A 22,975-nucleotide genomic window follows, 5' to 3' on the forward strand; every position below is an offset into this window, starting at 1 on the left:
CCTATTGTTTATTCGAAAAATACCAACGTTTGTCAGTTCACATTAATCATCGACCATTTCAATTAAACGATTGTATGAAGGTGCAATTTATTGTGTGTCTCTATGCAAATTGCATAATTGTATGTCTCTAATACGCCATTGATTGGAGATAAACTAAAAATAAAGTCAGGATCCGAGCCAGGATTCGAGCCTGGGTCCGAGCTAGCATCCGAGCCAGGATTCGAGACTTAACCGAGACCTAACCTAACCTAACCTAACCGAGACCTGCCCTAACCCTAACTAGACCTAACCGAGACCTGCCCTAACCTTAACAAGACCTAACTAGACTAGAACCAACCTAAACAGACCTAATCTAACCGATTCGAGACCTAACCTAACCGAGAGACTAATGGTGTTAATGATTAACCATTGCGCGAGATTGAAAGTATATTTGTTACCTGTGATTGTCCAAAGGTGCAATGTTTATCTGTTGATGCTATTGAATGTTAAGACATGTGTAAATAACGTTATTGAAAGTTCGTTCGCGTTAATGAAGTTCATGGAAGTACTAATAAACGAATATTTGCCGCATAGTTTCAACTGTTGACGTAAATGAATGTATATTTTGCGTAAATGAACAGCAAAAGGTTTAATTTCTGATGAGTAGGTCGTAAAAATTAGACAATTTGCCTTCTAAGAAACCTTTGGGGAGTAGGGTTCATGCAGTGATGAGAGTACCCGTCTTCCACCATTGTGGCATTGGATCGCGCTTGTGAGTTGAATTTTTATTGGTTCCCTACAGTAGTCTACTCTGACAGGTTTTTCCCAATGAGCGTTTCTCTTTCCCAACATTTCACTTAATTTGATGTGCTTTTTGTTGATTCATAGAGCGATTTTCAAACAAGTGTAGTAAAACCAAAACCAAAGTAATTACTTTGGCCAATCAAAAAGGACGGAGACAATCCAGTAAACCAATCAAAACTAGAAGTAATTACACGTAGCCGACACAAAGCGCGGGAAAATGTGCACGCGTGAGCCACGATTGGTTTTGGTTTCAGTTCTGATTGGTTGAAAAAGTGGCGCGAGAACGTTGAACCAATCACTGAGTGAAGTAATCATAAACCAAAGCAATTATCTTATTATTTTCGACACTCAATTGAAAACCGCTCTAGTCTCCCCAATAAGTTTAGCACATGCGCTGGGCTATTTAACCTTGAGACTATGAGAATAAAAAGTTATTATTATGATGTATATAAAACCCTTTTTACTTCCTAGGTAGTCGTCTTCCAAACCTCCCACATTACACTCAGATCAAATATTTATTAGCCTGTGTCATTGTAAGTTAGATTTATTGTATATCCTGATCCATTGCGAACAAAAGCGCTCCTATCTTAACTAACCTTGGGTAAACATGGGAGTATTTTTTCTCAGGGCCTTCACTCTTGCGAGCAGGAGGAAGGGATGGGTCAACGTGAAGACGTGAAAAAAACTTGTCATGCTAATAAAAGAACAAAATCATCTCAGATCTTCTCATGAAGGTCTCGCCATGGGGTTCGAGGTGTCAATTGTTTTAAAACCTCCTTATTTCGTCAGTATTCGTGCTATGAGACTGAAACTAACATCATTTTACTACTCTAAGAATGTAGTTTTGAATTCTTTAATTTATTTTTATGTTTAATCGTGATTTTGTTCTTAGCACGTTAGGGTTCTCAAAGTAAAAAATAGGTAGTCCTATTCTAGAGTTTTAAGCTACAAGGGAAATTCTGTTAATTAATCATCTCAGATTTGAGATAAAATTTCAGCTAAAAGGGTGTCGGTGATTTTTTATATACTGCGTTTGCATTTGATATCTTCCATTAAAGTTAAAAATAGCGTTTTTAACAGCGAATTGAGACGATTTCAAATTAAGGTATAAAATCAAAACACGACAAAAAGACACAAAATAACAACGTTTTAAAATAAGAACTTTTTATAAAATGACACCTAGAACCTATTATAAGACCTTGACGTAAACGGTATTGCCGCATTAAATGCAATCATTGGCATCATCATCATCATCATCATCATCATCATCATCACTATCATCATCAATGTCCAGACAATACTGTCAACCCTGCCAATCACATAACAGCAAGCGGTGAAACAATTGAGCCACCTGTCACTACCTACCTTTTCAGAATGTTTGGACTCCACATCTGAGCCAAACTGAAAATGACTTCTCCTGTTGTCATGTATTCTTCCCTGACAATCAGCTGTTTTGGTTTTATGCTTCATTGACATATCATCTCTTGCTAATAAACCAACGGCGGTGAAAAATTCCTCCTGTATGAAAAACAAAATGGATAAACAAGAATTAACTTGATATATAAAGTCTTCATTAAAAACAAGACTCAAAAAACATGAAGCTTTACATGTTAAAATGAGAAAATGTTACCTTAATGATAAAATTACAAGATAAAAATGATAAACAAAGTAAACGAGTTTTATACATTTTAAAAGGCATCTGTTCATAAACGACTTTTATAATCTCTCAGTTATAATCCGAGGAAGCTGGTAATCATGTCCCCTTTTTCTTACAATCCTTATCCGTTGGGGAGGAAGCAATTCTTAAAGGTGGTGATCTTTTGTATTAGTTATCTTGCTGATGAACAAGTTACGACGGTCTTTATCTTCAATTAGAGTTGAAATCAGTTTAAAAAATTAGCTTGACGGGGGCAAGGATTATCCATGTCAAAACGTCCGTTTACGAAAAACAATCGATTCACTCCAGGCAGATCCCCAGAACTCAATGCCACAAGAAAACCAAGATAAAATTATGGAATTAAAAAGCCTGTTGAATTGGTCTCGGGAGTAACCATAATACTTGCAAACTTTCAGTATGTATAGAAAACTGCTTCCTTTGGCCACTAGGTTGTCAAAATGGAGGTCCCAGCAACAGGGGTTTATATCAGTTGCCTTAAGTTTATCAGCGAGGTGTCATGGGGGACTGTGTCGAATGCTCTGCTAAAATCGAATGATCGGCATTGCCATCCAACCATTTCAGACTCCACCAGGGCTATGGTAGCACTAGACTCCCATTTATAGGTGAATTGATCAGGTCTGAAAAGTGGCTTGAGGATTTCAGCTATCTCAAATTTGAGATGTTAGTCAAAGAAATACGTCGTAGTTGGCTACAACTCGTCAAGGGCGACTCCTATTGTGTCTCAAGAGCTGGGATACGTGTGGTATAGTTATTGGCTGAGGAGTAGAGTGCGCCTGGTATGAGTTTATATAAATCTTTAAAGTACAGGCCGGTTGATTGAACATGGATTTGAAATTGATCTGGCATTCTTTGCCAGAGCATTATTTCCCAGCCATCTTATTCACAGTCTCCCACCGTCTCCATGATCCAGTTGTATATCTTCTGTTCTCTCTGCGGATGGATTGCATTCGATTCTTGCCAATAAGATTGTTAATGCTTTCTTGCAAGTCATACTTCATTCAGTTATTGATTTGCTTATTCCTTTTCTTACAAGTTCAAGTTGGCGGTGTCCCGAAAAAAAAGAAACACCAGTTTCCTCTCACGCTTTGTTCGCTTCTCAGGGGAGGCCATGGCTGAAAGGTGATCAGATTGCATCATGCTCTGAAAACAGTCAGTAATTTTCACAAGTGTGCATACTTGGTGGTTGGTTTGGTGACCAATTGCTTGAAATTGTGTTGGGGGATCAGATCTTTGATGTCGAGATGATTAACAATTGCATTTGGATCATTGGCGAGGATAAGTTCACAAGTCTCCGTTAAGTGAGACAGAAGGTCAGATTCTGTGTAAATCGGGTCTGGTCTGGTGGATGGTAAACGGAGGCTGTAAAGTATTTTGAAATTTATATATTTCACTGCACAGACATTCAAGATCGTTGTCAAATCCAAGACATCGTTCCTGCAGATAATGGCGACTGCTCCACCAGTATGCTGGTTTTACGATCTTTGTTTTTGTTTACTGGTAAGTGCACTGTGATTGTTCAGTGCAGCAAGTTTCTTGGTGTACTTTCTCTTTTCATTCTCTTATCTGCACTGTTTTTTGTTCTGCGCTGCAAATTACAGAACCTCGTTTCTCTACAGGTACGTCAATTTATGGCTCTTGTGAATTCAGAAACACATAACTATTTGAAGTTGAAAAAGGTACTTTTTAATAATTAAGGTTACTTACACTACAACCCTTTAAACTTGATACGAGACCACTCATTATTCCGAGGGAGGATCGCTGATTATTTACAGGGGCCACAAGCATCTTTGGGAGAAGGGGAGGGGTGGATGAGAGTGAGGTCCAATTTGTATATAGGCTTGTTACATTTGCTGTAATGCACCTCCTCCCCATTGAATACGGATTCCTTTTTTTCTCAAAACATCACGGATAATGTACTACATCAAATAACACAAATAAGACAATCTATTGTAAGTAATCACAATAACAACGGGCGCACATTTTACTGAGGTCGATCATGATATTTGCACACATGATATATATTTCAAACCTTTGTTTCAGAAGGCATCGGCCAGGCTGGTGCTTTAAGAAGGGCTCCATCACTGTCCAAATAGCGATACTTGCTTCTTGGTGCCTTCTGTGGACTCAAGGCTTTTAAGTCCCTTGGTGGATGCAAATAGTCTGCGCCGGTTACTGAAAAAGCCGTTGACATGTTACATCAGTGTACTGTTCAATATTCATCATGGTTCTTTCAACAAAGCCCAAAAGAAAGTAATTTGGCATTGAGAGTTTCTTTCATTTTATTCAGTATCAGTTAATTTATGTCGATCTCAATTAACTTTCCATACCATTCTCTGTGTTTAGTGAGTATTGATGAAAAAATGCGTGACAGTCATTGGAACTATGAATGCTTAATTGCAGTAAATTAAATTGCACCAGGGTATTTCAATATACAGCCTAAATCCTCGTACTGTTCACATGATACTCTGTGGAGGCGTTTTTCGTTGTTCTAAAATTGACTTACTGCCAATAGGCATCCCGGTAGCATGTTTTAATTTTTTTTTAAATCTTTAATCTATATTTGACATTCTTTCTTGTAAAAGAGTATCAGTGTAGTGCTTTTTGAAAAGTACGTAATATATAGAGCAGTGAGGTTGAGTTCTGGACTTACTTGATGCCTCCCTGTCTCTTGCATGACGAGTTACATCACATGTTAGCACAACAGCTGTTGCATTATGGCGTTCCTACATGCCAAATGTTTTGTACAAGTTTATTAGCATTAGTCATTTAAACATGACAATCCTGTACTGATAAGTCGGAATAACTAAAAGAAGAACAAAGGCAAGAAAAACGAAACAGAAAAATACACAGATTTTGTTTCCTGACTGAGGCAGCTTACATCCCAGTCAGCAAGAATTATATATATTTTATATTTTGTATTGACATACCCGATTTATCTTTGTTTCTCTTCCCTAAATAAAGGATGCAAGAATAGACTTAATTCAAAGCGTTAAATGAAAAACAGTCCACATGCCCAAAAGTGCATAAGCAACAAAATGGTATCAACCAATCATAAATTCTTACTGAGTTGCCTGACGTGCTCAATCAAGTGCAGTCACTACTAGATGTTTTTAAGCGAATTTAAGTCATGATACAATAAGAAAGATACTCAGAGTATCACCATTTAACTGATAATAAAAGAGAAATAGTGGTTGCTCCTTACTTGCCCAATTTGCTGAATATATGTCTTGTGGTTCACAAAATCTGCCCTATTAGTCGAGTGCAAAGGTGGATGGTACTCTTCGTTACCTGGGAGAACCTGGAGATAGCAAACCAGACTACCACTCAATTTTAGCGATGCATTTTTATCCAATTCTCTTTAAAAAACGTACACTCCAGCCACCAATTTAAAGCCACATCACCATAAATGGTTGATTCTTTCGGGGGAGGGGCCTTAAAAAATGTTGAGATCATTTTGTTGTCCTGGTCATAGAGATTATATCAGAGGTTCTGCCATGAAGGATTGCACTTGTGGTTTGTTGTAGTTATCAAGTTTTATGTCAACTCCATTTGGCATCCAAGCTATTTGCTCTTTCCCTTGGGATCAATAATGCATTATAGCCTTGATGATCAAACCAGGGAATTTGCTGAAAACATTCAAATTTGCCACCCATTACTTCCTTTGGTCTTTCCTTCAGGTTCGTCTTGATTAAATTGTGATATATTAGATTTAGAAAAAATACATTTAATGGTCTCTGAAGATGACTTACGCTCAGGTTGTCGAACCGTCAGTGAATGTCATCTCAAACAGTCCTTTTCTGGACTACACTGGACGATCGCAATTTACTTTATGATGATTCTTTTCACAGTTGTTTTTTGTCGCATGTGGATTCAGTTGAAAAATTTAAATTAAGTTCTAGGTTATAAGCACTTAAAGAATGGTTTCTTGTAAACAGCTCTTTCCATGCATGCATGCAGGCGTTAAAAAATTAATACAAATTTAATTTACCTTAGATGAAATGGGTGCTGGTGCTGGGAGTGGTTTGGACAAGCACTCACGATTACCAAGCAAAAAATCTAAATTAAAGACAGAGAGGACTAGTTGCAGTGTAAACAATTCTTGTGTTTATAATGGAATGAAATATAAACTAATCAATTCTTTCATTATATTACAATTCTGTTTGAAGAATAAAATATGGGGAATAAAAATAAGAGCCTGTATGAGGTGATCCCCCCTCAAGATGACGTTTCTTGTCCAAGACAAATGTTCTTCTCAAGGTGGATCATTTTTGTCTGAATCAATCAACAGTAATTTTTACTGTAATTGTCAAGTAAAAGTAACGTTCGAGCCTGAATCAAGTTTGCGTCACCATGCAGTTAACTTCAATCGATTCAAGAGTGCAGATTGCTCTGGAGGGTAACATTTTCTCTACCTAGAAACCACCGAGGAAACCACTTGGTGTCCATATCAGATACGATTTATCAAGACCTAAATTTTGTGGACCCCTGAACTGTAATATCATTATGTTTAGGACTGGACCTTAGGCCCAGGCCATCATAGGCCATGTGTAGGCTAGGCCACTCAATAATATAGAGTACTCACATGGCAGTATCTTTGAGACTTTGAGACCGTACGCAGACAGCAAGGTATATACCTTCCCTATTTCTCTAGATCAAGCTATTATTATGCTGACAATTGTGAAGACCCAAAACACCGAGTTGAGAAACGAGATAATACGAAAGAACAAAGTAGGTTAGGGAGACGGCAAAGGCCTTTGAGGTGGTCCGAGAAGGCAGCGTAAATGTCGTCACAGAACCTAGTGATCACCGACCCACATGAAAAGGAAAATGTAGTTACCAAGGCAGCGCGTTACAGTTCCAAAAGAAAGCAACAACGGGGTAAGGCCGCTGACCGAGCCGAGGACTAACTCAAGGCAAGTTCACCTGTTCAAAGTGTGGAAATGATGGCTATCGCAGGGGAACAACCCGTCCAGCAAACGGAAGAAGGTGCCTTAAATGTGGAGAATTTAACCACTAAGCAAGAGTTTGCAGCAATTGTGCCACTCGCAGAAAGGACAAGAGAGCAAACCAGCTGTAACTGGGTGAAGAGAGTGAGTTGTACTATGTTTCCCGAGAGGAGGAAGATAAGGAAGATGTATACGAATGCATGATCAAGTCAGGTCACTCCAATTATCCAATTGTGGAGCTGGAGGTGAACGTCATACCCATCACATCACATGTGGACACACAGGCAGACAACGGTCATCACAGAGAAGCACTATAAGGCCATACACAATGGCCCACTGCAAATCACAAAGGCAGTCAGGAGAAGAAAAAGCGCAGACCTACCCTTACTTGGCCATGCTAACCAGGAGGGGAACAAAAATGGAAGAAACAGTAAAAGTCGCATAAGATAACTAGGCATGCTATACTTACCGGGAGGGAGCTGGAAACACGACTAAACAGGACAAAATATTTTTTTCCCATCTTGACATACATGCAGCAAGAATTAGCAGAGGAAAGCTGAAAGATCACGACTTTCTACACAACGAGAGGACTCAAATGCTTCGATAGACTCTACTTAGACGTCAATAGCGTGTTATAATATTTTAGATGTTTGCACCATTTAACATAAACATGGTTGTTATGATGATTGGCCGTCCCACTGCTAATTAGTATTTGTATGTAAGAGTTAAGCTGGTCAGTTTGAAAATGTAATTTGTTTTGTCAGATCTCTCAGTGTTTGAGATCGGTCACCCCAAAACGCAGACTGCAGACTGTGCAGACCGTGCAGACCAGGGGTTTAATATGGCGTTACCCTCACTATTATTGAGAGCTAACCGTAAACAGGCTAACCCAAATGTTATTTAGGCCTAATTAGGCTAACCGAATGTTATTTAGGCCTAATTCAGGCTAACCGAATTTTCATTTTACAGACGGTCTGCACAGTCTGCAGTCTGCGTTTTTCAGTGTCCCGTTTGAGATATGTCTAGGTTTGACCCTAATTAGATGCACATGGATTTCAATAAGCGTCACGAAGTATCCCCTTGCTCTTCTCGCCAACTTCAACTTCACTTGTGTCTCAGAATACAGACAATTTACGTCACAAAGTGTCCCCCAAATGCTGCTCTTTAATTAACAAATGGTAAACGGATCAGCGTGCACTACCAGAGCTCGAGACTAAGGATAGCCAACTAGCCACAGTCTAGTGAAATTTCAGTTTTGGCTAGTAGATTTTGAGCTTTCACTAGCCAATGGGGCGAGTAAATATTGTGAAGCAGTGGATTTCTGGATGAAAACAAAAATGAAAATTATTTCGTATGAATGAGGCAGAAGGAGAGAATAGAAACTAACAAAAACAGAAACTGTAAGCAGATTCTATGGAATTTACTGCCTTAGAAAATGATCAGTTAAAAAAAAAAAAAAAAAAAACAGGAACTCAACGCTGATTACAATTTCCCCGCGCCCCGTTACGAATGATTCATCACATGTGAAATCATGCGGAACTTCTCGGCTGCTGTTAAAGCCTAGTTTTCACATGCGCGTAACTGCGTCGCAAACAATTGCAAGCACCTTCTGATAGTTTGATCGCAAACAGTTTGCGTCGATGATCGCAACAAGACGCAAGAGATAGAAAATTCTCTATCGTTACGTGTTGCTCGCGACAAGTAGCAACGCAAAAGCGAGGAAACAATATGGAAACACAATCGTAAACTGTTTCTGATTGTTTGCGATCATGTGACAATAACATTTGTGCACGTGATGCGTTTGGACGAATTAGAGGCAAGTATAAGTAATGAAAATGGCGTCCCAATACGATTGTGGGAATTAGGATACACTTCAAAAGAGTGTGAATGTAATGAATATCATAAGGGGATACACCGCCAAATATACCTGTAGTAGAGTTCTCGATCACGAAGAGCCAGTTCCTACACTATGATTTGATACTGGCTATGCTGCAGCCGTTGCTGCTCCTCGAAAATGTATCGGACCCAGAATCGGTGACGTCTCTTCACAATTCCTCTCTCTCTCTTCTTCGCAACAACTCCAACATAAGAAGAAGTTGAACACCATGCAAAAACCTAATTCTGCTTTTAATTTTGCGCCCTTTTCTTACGACTTCACGAGATCAAGTTGCGTAAAGCAGAATTGCAAACACAATCGCAAAAAGTGACATTGTTTTTCGATCGAGCCATCGCAAACTGTTTTCGACGTTACGTGTACATATGGAAAGAGATCACTTACTTGTTTTGAAGTTGAATCCAAACAAAATTTATTTCAAATTAAAAAAAAAGAAAGAAATAATATTCTCCATTTTCGAATTCCCCATAATACACTTTGTTTGCTCCCCAAATTTTGCACAAACTATTGTGTTCAAATGCTCTTGGGGACACTGCATATTCCCAAGAGCATTTGAAAACAATGGTTTATGCAAAATTTGGGGGGCAAACAAAGTGTATTATGGGGAATTCGAAAATAGAGAATGGAGCGACTTATCTTGTTTACTCGGAATGGTGAATCTCACATTTATGCTTGTTCAAAAGGGACAATATATCAAGATGTATTTATTTACATCAAGTTTTATATATCTATGTCAAGATTAGATTACACATATCAAAATTTGGGGGGCAAACAAAGTATATTATGGGGAATTCGAAAATAGAGAATGGAGCGACTTATCTTGTTTACTCGGAATGGTGAATCTCACATTTATGCTTGTTCAAAAGGGACAATATATCAAGATGTATTTATTTACATCAAGTTTTATATATCTATGTCAAGATTAGATTACACATATCAAAATTTGGGGGGCAAACAAAGTATATTATGGCGAATTCGAAAATAGAGAATGGAGCGACTTATCTTGTTTACTCGGAATGGTGAATCTCACATTTATGCTTGTTCAAAAGGGACAATATATCAAGATGTATTTATTTACATCAAGTTTTATATATCTATGTCAAGATTAGATTACAAATATCAAGATTTGCATACACGTAAAACACGATTTCAATATAGTCAATATACGGAATTGATTCTCCTACCTTCGCCAGAATACAATTGAGATCTTGTTTTACGTGTATGCAAACCTTGATATGTGTAATCTAATCTTGACAAAGATATATAAAACTTGATGTAAATAAATACATCTTGATATATTGTCCCTTTTGGACAAGCACACACATTAAAAGAGAAAAAACTTGCTTGCGAGCACAGTGATTGACTCCGAAAACCACTCAAGCACAAAACGCACAGATTGCTGTTGAAACTATTAAAAAAATCTTATATTAGCCAAGTCTGTCCTTTGGCATTTCCATTTTATTCAAATTAAGATACTATTTTCCCGAAGTCTGCTGCTTTTGTGCTTCATGCGTAAAATGGCGCTTTCCCATTGAAATTTCAATCGCAAATAGCTCAATTTGTAATCAAAGGACAGCCTTTCCACAGAATTCCAAACGAGCAGCTTAGTTTTATGTACGGTTTATTTCTTAATTTACTTTATTCCGCGTTTTCCACGCTCCAGTGCATTTGTGAATTGCAAAGTTTAATATGGCAACGGTTCCGTGAAAATTGGCCTCAAGGCCGCAAAAACTTTGCCTTTGTGAGAATAATACGAGAACCTGTACACTCCAGCATATTTAGGCCGCTGTTGCGAGGATGCATATGAGAATATGAAAATAATTAAAAGAGCCCACACACTATTCGAAAAGAGGAGGGGATGACGTCCTCGGTGTTGTGGATGTCCTGTTCTCTCCAGCAGAAGTGGCCGGCTTGGTGGAGATGTCTCTAAAACGTCTTGTGGTGTATGAAGCCACCTAAGCAGAAGCAGCCGGCCATAGGTCAAAAAGGGACTTTGCCGAGTGCTGCAATATGTACATGTAGATCAAGGGTTAAGGCTGCCATCACCAGTGGAAGTGCGCTCCTTTCTGTTCTTCACAGGAGCAAACACAGACTTCATGGAAGGATTTGCGATGCACAGGTCATAGCGCCATTGAGGGCCCTCCTGAAAAAGGATGCAGAGTTTAAAGTGGACCCCGGAATGCCATCGGTCCTTTGAGTGAGCCAAGGCCTTGTTGTCTGGAGAAAGTGTGATGGCGTTCTTTGATCCTCAAGGAAAGACCCAGTTGAAGACAGACGATGGGCCGACCCAAGTGCTAGAAGATTGAGGCCAATAAATGACCGTGCAAGAGCGCCCTCAGACACAGAACAACGATATTCCCATCTGGAGAAGGAGGCCAAAGCGGTTCAGTAGGGCATTTTTTGAATATTGAATTATAAATATTTGTTACGATATACAGGTACAAGCACACATATAATTGCCCGGGGGCAGTAGACAGAAACACTACACTGACCCTTGGTACTGAAATTAATTAAGACAGAGGCTTAAACTGCCATTTCTTATGAAACATATTTAAAACTCTCATTCTTGCAAGCGATATAGAGCTCAATTTGATACTTTATACACAGCATAACCTTTAATAGAGTTTCTCTTGAACTGATAGATTACAGATTTGCCCACCAAATTACAATGATTTCAAAATTCGTGACGTTTTCCACAAAAGCCCACAATAAAGAGAGTGGGGCACATTTGCCAACCAGATGTACCTTTATGGTCTTTTCAGTGTGGGAACCAACCATAACCCGTTGGTGCTGCTGCTGTCGAGTAACAGGGCAAAGGCGCCACTTCAAATAGAAAGAATGAGATCGAGACTGCAGGGTTTCAACTCCCACATGCATTACACCCCAGAAAATAAGGAGGGCCTTGAAAACAACGAAGCGGACTACAATTCAAGGCATCCAGAACCGAATGCAGGGGACAGCGAAGGAAACAGCAAGGACCAGGCAGAGTTCCAGCTTACAGAGCCGGAAAAAGGGTTTGAAGAGGACGTAATGGCTGTGGCATGAGAATCAGTTCCTGGAGAGGTTACACTATAAGAGTCACTGGAGTAGACAAGTCTCAAGGATGCAATAGGAAGAGGATACTTCACGACACAAGGAGACGAAAACACTCAGAGTGCAGAATGACCTGGATTTATGGGATTAGTGGTCGTGTGTGGGCTGATAGTCAGGGAAGAGAGAATATTCGTATCCAGGTCCATTTAAGAGACAGTGGTTCGGCTTGAGCATGAAAGCCACTAGGGGGTCACCAAAACAAAAGGGTACCTGCGATCCAGGCTTTTTTGCCTGGTCTGGACAGAATGGCTGAAGCTTACATTCAGCTCTGCCACCCATGCCAGATGGTAACAGTGTCAAAGGAGGGAGAGCCGCTACGCATGCCATGTGCACTCTCTGAAACCTGGAAAGAGGTGGCTGGTCGTGGTGTGCAAGCAGTTAAGATGGATGGAAGTAGAGTTTGTCACCAGCCCGAGTTCCAAGGCGGTGATACTGAAATTAGACAGGAGGTTGGCACTCTCAGAATCCTGATCGCCATGGGTAGTGACAATGGCCCACCATCCAATGGACGAGAGTTCCAAGACTTTGGATTGTACCTGGGTTGGCAGCACAAGACCAAAACTGTTTTGGACCCCACTGATTCCGTATTTTGTTATTGGATATAATTAACTTTGAACTGTTAGTTACCAAGTTATTGTTATTTCATTTATCATCATTAGCAATTTGACTGGATAGGGGGAATGTAATATCGTTATGGTTAGAACTGGACCTTAGGCCCAGTAAATCTTAGACCATGCGTAGGCTAGGCCACTCGGCTATCAAGTACTAACATAGCAGTATCTCTTGTAATGTTTGTTGTTGATCATTAAATAAACTGGCTGCCATTTTTTAGTCAAATCATCTGGTGTTGGGAGGAGTGTGTCACTGTTTCTGGGGGGGGGGGGGGGGGGAGCTAGATCTTGTTATAGATGGTAAAAGTTTTAATTTAGGCGAATGGCCTTTACATAGGGCATTAAAACATTGCTGTAAAGTCCCCTTCGTCTAGCCATTGATTATCTAAATTAGCATTGAAGGGTGTGAAAGTCCACACCATGGTCCATAAGGGATACATGTAGGTACAGTCCCATTAATTTTACAATAACAACACAATCTTGAGGTAACATTTCTTAGACGTTACCTTTATAATAGAGAGAGTTTTCTTGATCTCTGTTGTTTCCTAACTGTCAATTAAGACATAACATCATCATCATTATTAGAATCACAACTAAGAGCACAATAGTTAAGTTACACTAAAACTATGTCTGCCTCATCATACCAACATAGTAGTGTTTTGATTTACTAACAGTGCTGTGTACATCGATCAACATATAACAAACCTTACCACAAAGTGAGTGTTGCGCTGATAGTAAGGATGGTTGGGATTATCTACAAGAATGAGATCTAACATACACAAACTAAAGGTTAGACCAACTTGAATTTTTAGAAACAATTATAAAGTCAAGTGAAGCAAAAAGACTAGCTTACCATACATCAACATCTTGAAGAAGTTCAAATGTACTCGTAATTTATAATTTTAAATTGTTCACCCTTTCAAATGTGAATGCAGATAAGTGGAGGAAACACCCACAACGCATTGAGCTGAGGATAACATCAGTCATTTCTTTTAACTCGATTTGTGTTGTTGTTTTTTTAATCACAAATATTATTCATGGATGAATAATCGAAGCAGCACAATGGTATCAAAAAAAAAAACGTTATGGATAAACACGTGCCAGGATTTAATTCAAAAGTAGAACAGATTGTAAAGCACCTGCCATGTTAACCCAGAGCACTGAATTGACATCTACATAAGATACAAAAACACTATTAAATTACCTTTAGGATCGAGAGGATTATGTTTTCCTTCTGTATTCTCCACGTGTGCATGTAATTCTGAGTTGTCCTTGCACTCATTGGCAACAACAGAAAAAGGTTCAATATGAAAATCAATGCGAGTGACCGAATGTGGTTCAAGTTGTGATTCAGTTTCATTCCAGTCACCACTTCTAAACACACTTGATTGATGTGTTTCCACTGCTCCAAAGGAACCTAAACTACCATTGCTCGGCTTTTCAGGAGAGAGCCGTGACTTGGTGTGGAAAGATAACATGGTTTCACTTCCATATCTAAAAATAAGAATCAAAGAAATAAAAATCAACATGGTAAAAGACAAAAAAACGCATCAAAAATAACTTAACTTAACTTAACGAAGAAAAACAAACAAGTATAAAATCGACTTCTTGATGTCTATTCTTGATGACTGTCGTCGTCACACCATGCAACCACCAATTGCCAACAACAATTTATAGTAGTATATGGCGTCCGTCCTCCAGCGCACTATGCTCAGGCGTCACAACATCTTATCTCTGTTTTGTTGTTAACAACAGGGTTAAGCTCAAAACCTGAGCGCTTCTTGTGGTTTCTACTCGAAGCCCCCAATTCGGCTTATTTTGAAGGGGCGATGCAAAATTTTCATGTTGTATACTATTCCATACTTAGACATTCTATTTCCCAATAAGAGATTTGTGCTCAAACGCTATATAGCGCTAGCACGTACAGCTGTAGAAATTTCTCAAAGGGCGTGCTTGATATGTTCTATGGCTCTCTTTAAACGGAGCAAAACAGAAGACTAACAATTCCCTCGCTAGATATTAGATAAATCCTCAAAAAGCGTACAAACTAAGAACATGAAGTCCACTGGCTTGAAAGTCATAAGATGTCTGTGTCGCGCAACTTCACACAATTTTAGGGTGGTTCACAACAGCACCAAAGATAAAGTAGTAACCCTAATAAAAAACGTAATAAGAGATCTTGCCAACTAAGGTTTAAACTGTCATATAAGTTACACTACACAAGATTAAATAGGAGAAAATTCAATTTTCGGACTTTTAGCAGACAAAACGTTGAAAGAGTTAGAGAAAGTGTTAAAAGAAATAGAAGAGGAAATTGGACGATGGACCAATCAAGGCTCTGGGTGGGTTATTGAGAAAGTAAAATTGGCTTTTGCAGACTTTCAAGATACGAGCCATTTCAGGGTGGTTCATACATCCCACATCCATAGAATTTAAGGACAAGCATGCAATAGCAAATGTGAAAAACAGAGACATGGCCACTGGGCACTGCGTACGCACATCTATTTCAAGTTGATCTTGAAAACCACCTTAACAGACCAAGCGTGCAGATAACTCGATAGATAGATATTTCGTTTCCAACTCCACTATATGAAATAAGCAAAATGGAAAACAGAACAATTTTGCAATGAATGTGTTTGGGTTTTAACGACAAACGTGTGATTTCACTTAGAATAAGTAAAAACATCAGGCAAAAATGAAATTACTATTATCTTAAAATATTTTTAAAATCTAACCCTAAGATTGAGTAAAGGATACTTTCTTTCCATGAAAGCTGTGCAATTTATGGACGTACATTACAACATCGAAAGAAACGACTGCAACCAGACTTAATGGTGGAGAGACTTTGTGCTTGCCGCAGATCAGCAGGTAGGCTGTTCCACAGCACGAAACCCGTATAGCTAAAACTACCCTTCAGATATTAGCCGTTGGTTTGGAGCAGTGGGCTAGCTAATTTTTCAACAGAATTCCGACAGCAATATCTTTATTCCAAGAAAGAAAGCTCAGATTAAGGTTTTCATAGTCAATTGCTGCATCCAGAGGCTTCTATGGCAAAGACCATACAGGAGATCAGGTGAACTACCAGATGGCAAAAAAGGGGCAGAAACTAGGCGCCGAGTCCCCACGTCCCCACGTCCCCGAGACCCAGAGTCCCCACATCCCCGAGACCCCGCATCCCCACGTCCCCACGTCCCCGCATCCCCTGTCCCCGCGTCCCCGTCCCACTTTTCGACACAGCCCTCGAACGTAATTCTCAGTGGTTCGAAAGTCGAATGCCTCACTACCCGAGAAACAATTTCGTCCAGAGTTGAGGTAGCAACACTTGAATTTGGGGAATTACCTCCAGGAGCAGAACCACCGAAGCCCGAAGAAGTCGCCATGTTTTTCTGCTGCCCATTTACTTTCCGCTGGCTGACAAGTAACACTTTTCCTTATATATAATTTTCGAACTTAACGGTGCAGGTACGAGATTTTATCCTGATATATATTTTTGGAAGTTCACGATACATGCATGACATTTCTGATATATATATGTTCCTGATATAAATTTTTTGAACTTCACGATACATATACGAGATTCCTGATACATACATTTCGAATTATTTTACGATACCTATACGAACTCTTATATAATGATTCTAGTATTTATTTTATTTATTTAATGTTTTGTCGCAATTGACGCCTCATAACTTTGGGGGTTGACAACCCTGAGTATGGGAGTTGTTTGCTCTTAGTCATGGGCCCCTGCTTAAATTTTCCACATAAGTGCGAGGATCACTTCTCTCTTTCGTCTGCATGAAGATGTTTCTCCTTGTAAAACGTAATTAATTTACAAAATGAGGGGTAGTCCACAGGGGTTGTCCATGGACCGGGTCCACAGGGGTGGTCCATGGACCTGGGGTCCATGTTTTGTATACATGTACGTCAGCACATGACATTTAAAAAATGTTACCTCTTCAACGTCTTGAGCGTGACGATTTTAAAAATAAACAGATGGGAACTTTGAGGATTCTGTCGCGTTATATCTAGTAGAGTGCATATTTTTACCACACAAACGATTCCAGGGTTAGAAAATAAGAAGCTACAGAAACAGCAAAAAGTGAAGGATGACTTCCCGTGCGTGTTACGCGCGACGCCATGTTTTCAGTGCTGATTTAAAAATAATCTTTAAGATAGTGTTTATTTTGACAAATGTCAGTGGAAGATATTCTTCAGTGTACTCCTTATGATCGGGGAAATTATCTTATGATTTCCACAATTCCGAAAAGATTTATTTAAAGTGGCGAATTTTCCTTGTGGTCATGATAACTGTGCTAATTACCAGTATTTTACGGTTTTATCGCAGTTTTTCAAATCCTTCTACCAGTTTGAGCAACGACAATTTCATCACAGTTCTTCTTATGATTCTAGAATTCAACCGAGGAGGAGTAACTGCGCCAAACGAGTAGAAAAATAAGTAGGACCAAAATATCGCGTTCAGATTAATGTAAAGAGAATCACCGGTAATCAACACTAATCAAACAAATATATTATCGAGACCAACGATTTTCTTTATTTTCTTGAAAGAAAGAAATACCATACAGCGGTATAAAGGTCCAAACCTCAAGTCTCATAGAACAAAATAACCTTTATTATCATTTGGCCCGTACGTCCCCGCGCCCGCTTTCATTTGAAAGTATTGGGAAAATGCCCGTACGAGGGCCGTATGCATTAGCGCAAGGAGCGTACAAGGGAGTCATGTAGGCCAACACTTCACGCATTCCGAGAAGAAGTGCACGCGGTTGAGGTCGTTGAGGCGCACAGTTTCTGAAGAGAAACGGGAAAAACACAACCGCATCGAATAGCAAATCTGAAAACCCGCTTTTAATTTTGCCGAAACCCGAAAACTGAGTGCGAAATAGAACAGAAACCGCAACAGACATCAAACCCTAAATTTTAATATCATTTTGCATTAAAATTCTGACAGACTTAATATAAGGCACTCGATACAATAATAATAATTAGTAAATGTGTGACAAGGTAAATTTAAAGTAAGATCAACTAACAAAACTCACATAATTTGCTGTAGATGCAACGAAACGCCATGCAGCTGGTTTTCACTAGTTAGCACTAACATAAGCACCAGCAACATACCCAGATAAAAAACCAAAAGATCCGGACGTGGCTGGGGAGTATGTAGAGGCAGTCCAGAACCATTGCTATGCCAACCCCTGCCATTCAAATTACCGAGGAATTATTCTCCGTAAAACCACGAGCAAAGTTTCCAAAGAAACCCTCGGACACACAAAACACAGGCACCAAGACTGGTTTCATGAGAATGACCTAGAGATCTCCCAATTCATTACGCTAAACGAATCCCATCCATCAGCCCAACAACTGAAGACGAGATTCCTCCAACTGCCGCGTGAAAGGGAGCTTCGGAACATCCAGAATCGTTAGTAGAGAGAAAAGGCGGGTGAATTACAACAGCACGCCGATAGCTGTAACATTGGAAGGTTCTTCTCTGGTATCAAGGAGGTCTACGGTCCCACCAGGAACTCAAAATCTATCCTGAAGACAGCTGATACTACCTCGGAGCTCACTGAGACTCAAGACATCTGATCCTGCATGGTGGACCGCCCCTCGAGATAAGAATATTTCTCCTACTTCTTCGGATTTGGAAAAAAGAAGACGTTCTATCCGATTTAAAGAATGCCCATGTGCTGAAGTGTATGTGGAAACTACCGCTGAATCTCTCTTATTTCCGACACAGGAAAGATTCTCGCAAGAATCCTTCTCACTCGTCTCCTTATCTTATCTGAGGAAATTTCCCCTGAAAGCTAATATGGTCTTTGAGCCAATAGAGGGAAACATGGACACGATCTTCTCTGCAAGACAGATCCAGGATAAATGTAGATAACAACAGAAACCCCTGGGAATGATATTCCACGATCTCGAGAAAGCCTTCGATGGCGTCTCCAGACCAGCAATGTCGCAGGTCCTTGAAAGCTATGGCTGTCCAAGGAAAAACACAACAACCATACGAACTCTTCATGACGGAATGATGGGCCGAGTCGAACATTAAACCGGCCTATCAGAAACGTTTGCAATCACAGGGGGCCTAAAACAAGGATGCGGTATTACTGTGATGGAATGCGCGGGACATAGCGGGCTCAAGCCGCACTCAGCAAACATATCATGGGGCATGCGGTTTGTAGAGTGCCGTCCAAGGTTGTGGACGGCGGTTGGATCAAAGTGAGTTTCAACCAGAAGCACACGACCTTGAAGCGTGTAACTTACAACTCTTTTCTTTAACAAAGCTGGAAATTTTGCGACACCAATTTTATGACCAAATATGGACAAAATCAAGATCGAACCTGGACGCGCAGGAAAGTGCGCGGGCTACGTTACATCCAAATAAGGAATTTCTTAAACTATGGGTCGAAACCCGTTTCTGGTTTCGACCCATGGTAGAGGTCTCTTTTTCCGTACTTGTCAGCAAGTGAACGCAAAAGAAAAGTGACCTCTGCTAACAGGGAAGCGGGGAACAGATCTGTTCAGTTACATTAACATCTATTCAGATCTATGAGTTCAGTAAGGCTTTAAAGACTCATGTCACATTTTTCCCTGCTCCCTTTTCACTCTGGTTCTCCCGTCTCCCCTAAACCGTTCCTCTCCCCTCCGAAGAGAACTGAGAGAGAGAGAGAGAGTTGTTAGTTAATGTTTTTTGTCCTAACAAAAAGTACAGATGCTATAATAGTGATCATGAGTTTGAATTTGAATTTGACCGCTCCCCATAGGGGCTTTTCAGGGCCAATGAAACACAACAAAACGACAGAACAGAACAACAACAACAACTGTTAAGAATCCCAACTGGCCGGAGGCAAACCAGTTGGCTATTTACAAGTGCAGCTGGGAAGTTGAACCAGGATCAAATTCAACGAGTGGTTAGAGAGGGTCTTGAACCCGGGATCTCTGGATCTCAAGGCAAGCGCCCTAACCACTGGGCCACACTGCCTCCTGCATCCCTTGATCCTAAAATCCGATAATCCATAAACAACCGATTGCAAAGGGAACCATATGGGCCGGTGCTAAATACCATTCAGCCAAGAATCCCAGACATTTCCGCTAAATGTCAAATTGAACAGTCATTTTCAGGAAATTCTATTTGGATACTGTGGAGAACGTTGAGGTACTTCTGATTTTCCAATCGGAACGGAATTTCGGAAATTCCTGTAGCATTTTACCGATTCTTCCGTTTGCAGGCTCTTCGAGTCATGGGGGAAGGCAAGGCCTGAGAACCAAGGATAATAGCCTACCTTAATATTTTAAAAAAATATATAATACGTTGCTAATATATTATACAAATCCACCATTAGCCACCAACACTGAGGTCAATACGGTATACCTTTGACTTCAGTACTTGGAGATCCAAAAGAGCTCGGAATACTCAAGTACAGAGGACCAGGGAAACGGAGGGACGGTAGAGGAAGCGACAAATTTGGCTCTAAGATGTGTAGGTCGGAAAGAAAACAACCGATAGAGGTTGTAAGGAGTCGTCGCCCCGCTAAATCTTCTCGAGAGTTACGGCTAACAAGATATCTCACTTGCATTCCTCGAGATAAACCGTGCCGACGTGATAAGAAGTCCGAGTTTGCGGTGCCGAAATGTATGTTCATTAATATCTGCAGTCTCTCCAAAACGAAGAACAAGGTGCGGGCGTCAGTTGCGCTGGAAGCAGATTTGAAAAACCATGATATTGATGTGTGCGTTGTTACTGAGACCCATTTAAAGCTAGACCAGCCCGATGCTGTGGTGAATATTGCGGATGTTAATATATATATAGGAGGGATAGGAACTGGTCAGGACTTGATATGAGGAACAAGGGTGTGGCTGTCAAAAAAAACTTATCTGTTGTGGATGTTATCTCTCAAGGCTTTATGAAGTAATTTGCATAATCATATCTTTGTCTTCCTACGGGGCATAGATTTCTTGTGTGCGGAATAAATTACCCGCCCAAACACAGTTATGCAGAGAACGATCTAATGAATTATCTTATTGATTACACGGATGATGTACTTGACGCCCACCCACAAACCGTCATTGTTCTTGGCGGAGATCTCAATCAGATGGACATGGATCAATTACAACAACTGTCTGGCTGGAATGTACTGGTTGATTTCCCAACGCGTAACGATTCACACTTAGATAACTGTTTAACGAACCGGCCCGATTTGTTTGCAAGGTGCTACAATGTTCATGTGTCAACAAAATCGGATCATCGAGGTGTGATTTTGCCTGCAGGATCTAAACTTCGCCCCGTGCGTCGTAAAGTTCACACACGGGACAGACGCCTACGTACTTAGGAAACAGGATTTGTACATGGCTTTGGTAGGGGAGAGTTGATAATGAAAATTGGCCACCGTACAGAGATTCTAAAAGCTGACGTTTCGAGCGTTAGCCCTTCGTCAGAGCGAGCCGTCAGAGCGAGCCGTCAGAGCACAAGAGTTTCTTTAGAAACTACCCCTTCATTCATTTGGTAGGGGAGGACTGGCGAGAGGTACTTGAAACCAAGAATGTAAACGAGGCGGTGAACAAACTGGAGACAACTATACGGGGTCACTTGGATAGCTATAGGTGTATGCCAGTATAAAGGGTGGTCACTATGTCATCACGTGACCCTGCCTGGATGACCCCTCTTGTTAAAGCCATGTTGCAGTCGAAATCGAGGGTGTCCGATGAAGTTCGGTTGAATAAGAGGATTTCGGAAAAGAAAGCAGTATAATGTGGGTGTGATTGGCTGGTATCGCAGCGAAGGAACGCAGCCCGTATTACCTTAGATCGTGAATCACTTGACCAGTTAAACGAGTACATGCTCCTATTTATATTCATGACTCGTACACAAGGATGGGTGTGCAGCTCGAACTGTGAACCTGAGTGTCGAGTATCGTTACAAAGCTCAGATAAGATACTAGTTACAAGGTAAACATAAAGTAAGAACCACTCAGGCTAAAGCATGTGCAACCGCCTGATACGCAAACCCAAAAACCCAGTGGGAAAATAGGAACGTATTCCCCAACCAAATGCAGGCGCACTAACCTCTGGGGGCTACAGGTAATATAAGATTTCCAGACATACAAAGTGATCTAAAATAAAATTTGAAAGTTCGAGAGCTGAAATGAATACATTACATCCTGACAAACCTTATATATCTAAATAACAATAGACTAATTAATTCAATGCCATGGTGGTACCCGTGCATTTCATGCCAACAGGAAAATATTTACATTCTTTGTCGCTATCACTTACAGTTCAGCTCCGACGAATGTAAATACATTACTTCGGCAATCTATGCAGCGACACTAACTACATTCGACCAGTTGATATTCACATTGATCCAGATTTCAAGGTTCCAACAATCCCTCTGGGACTCGTTTGGAACACTCTGTCTAATCTGAAGAAAACAGCAACCGGTCCGGACGAAATTCCTTTTTGGCTTTTAAAAGAACACACGGAACTACTAATCCCGATTATATATCTCTTATGTGTGGAATCTTTCCCTGTCAACTCATTCCTGGCCTGAATCTTGGAAAAGAGCGAACATCAGCCCATTAGCTAAGGTTGATGTACCTGAGGAGAACGGTGATTTCCGTGGAAATCAGTGTAACACCGGTGATCGCTAGAGCTTTTGAAAGGGTTGTATACAGCACACATGTCAGACGTGTCATGGAGGATCACCTGAGCAGTAGTCAGTTGACGCGTACAGAGAGGGTGGGAACTGCACATCTGCGCTCTTAACTATTCAGCACCAGATTTGCAAATACCTAGATGATAATAACTGTAAAGCTGTGCGACTCTTTACCATGAACTTTTCCAAGGCATTTGACTCGGTGAAACACAATCTTTTGTCCTGTTTTGGCTGTTGTTAATTGGTATCAAAGTTTCTTATCGCTAGACAGCAAGGCATTTTGTCTCGTCACTATCACTGTAG

The 22,975-nt window shown here is 40.3% G+C and overlaps 1 protein-coding gene across 1 annotated transcript in view; it reads right to left on the bottom strand.

The window, feature by feature from the left end:
- LOC138027829 (uncharacterized) overlaps window positions 1-22,975 on the bottom strand; it is a 41,992-nt gene that overhangs the window by 13,742 nt on the left and 5,275 nt on the right. The window contains exons 6-15 of the mRNA XM_068875448.1: window positions 14,210-14,499; window positions 13,716-13,774; window positions 13,512-13,554; window positions 6,450-6,517; window positions 5,664-5,759; window positions 5,389-5,412; window positions 5,112-5,184; window positions 4,491-4,633; window positions 2,149-2,301; window positions 1,380-1,477 (exon numbers count right to left, since the gene is read on the bottom strand). Of these exons, the coding sequence (XP_068731549.1) occupies window positions 1,380-1,477; window positions 2,149-2,301; window positions 4,491-4,633; window positions 5,112-5,184; window positions 5,389-5,412; window positions 5,664-5,759; window positions 6,450-6,517; window positions 13,512-13,554; window positions 13,716-13,774; window positions 14,210-14,499 (1,047 nt within the window). The remainder of the gene's footprint in view (window positions 1-1,379; window positions 1,478-2,148; window positions 2,302-4,490; window positions 4,634-5,111; window positions 5,185-5,388; window positions 5,413-5,663; window positions 5,760-6,449; window positions 6,518-13,511; window positions 13,555-13,715; window positions 13,775-14,209; window positions 14,500-22,975) is intronic.

This window comes from Montipora capricornis, chromosome 12 (genome assembly GCF_036669925.1).
Source record: "Montipora capricornis isolate CH-2021 chromosome 12, ASM3666992v2, whole genome shotgun sequence".
NCBI classification, from domain to species: Eukaryota; Metazoa; Cnidaria; class Anthozoa; order Scleractinia; family Acroporidae; genus Montipora; species Montipora capricornis.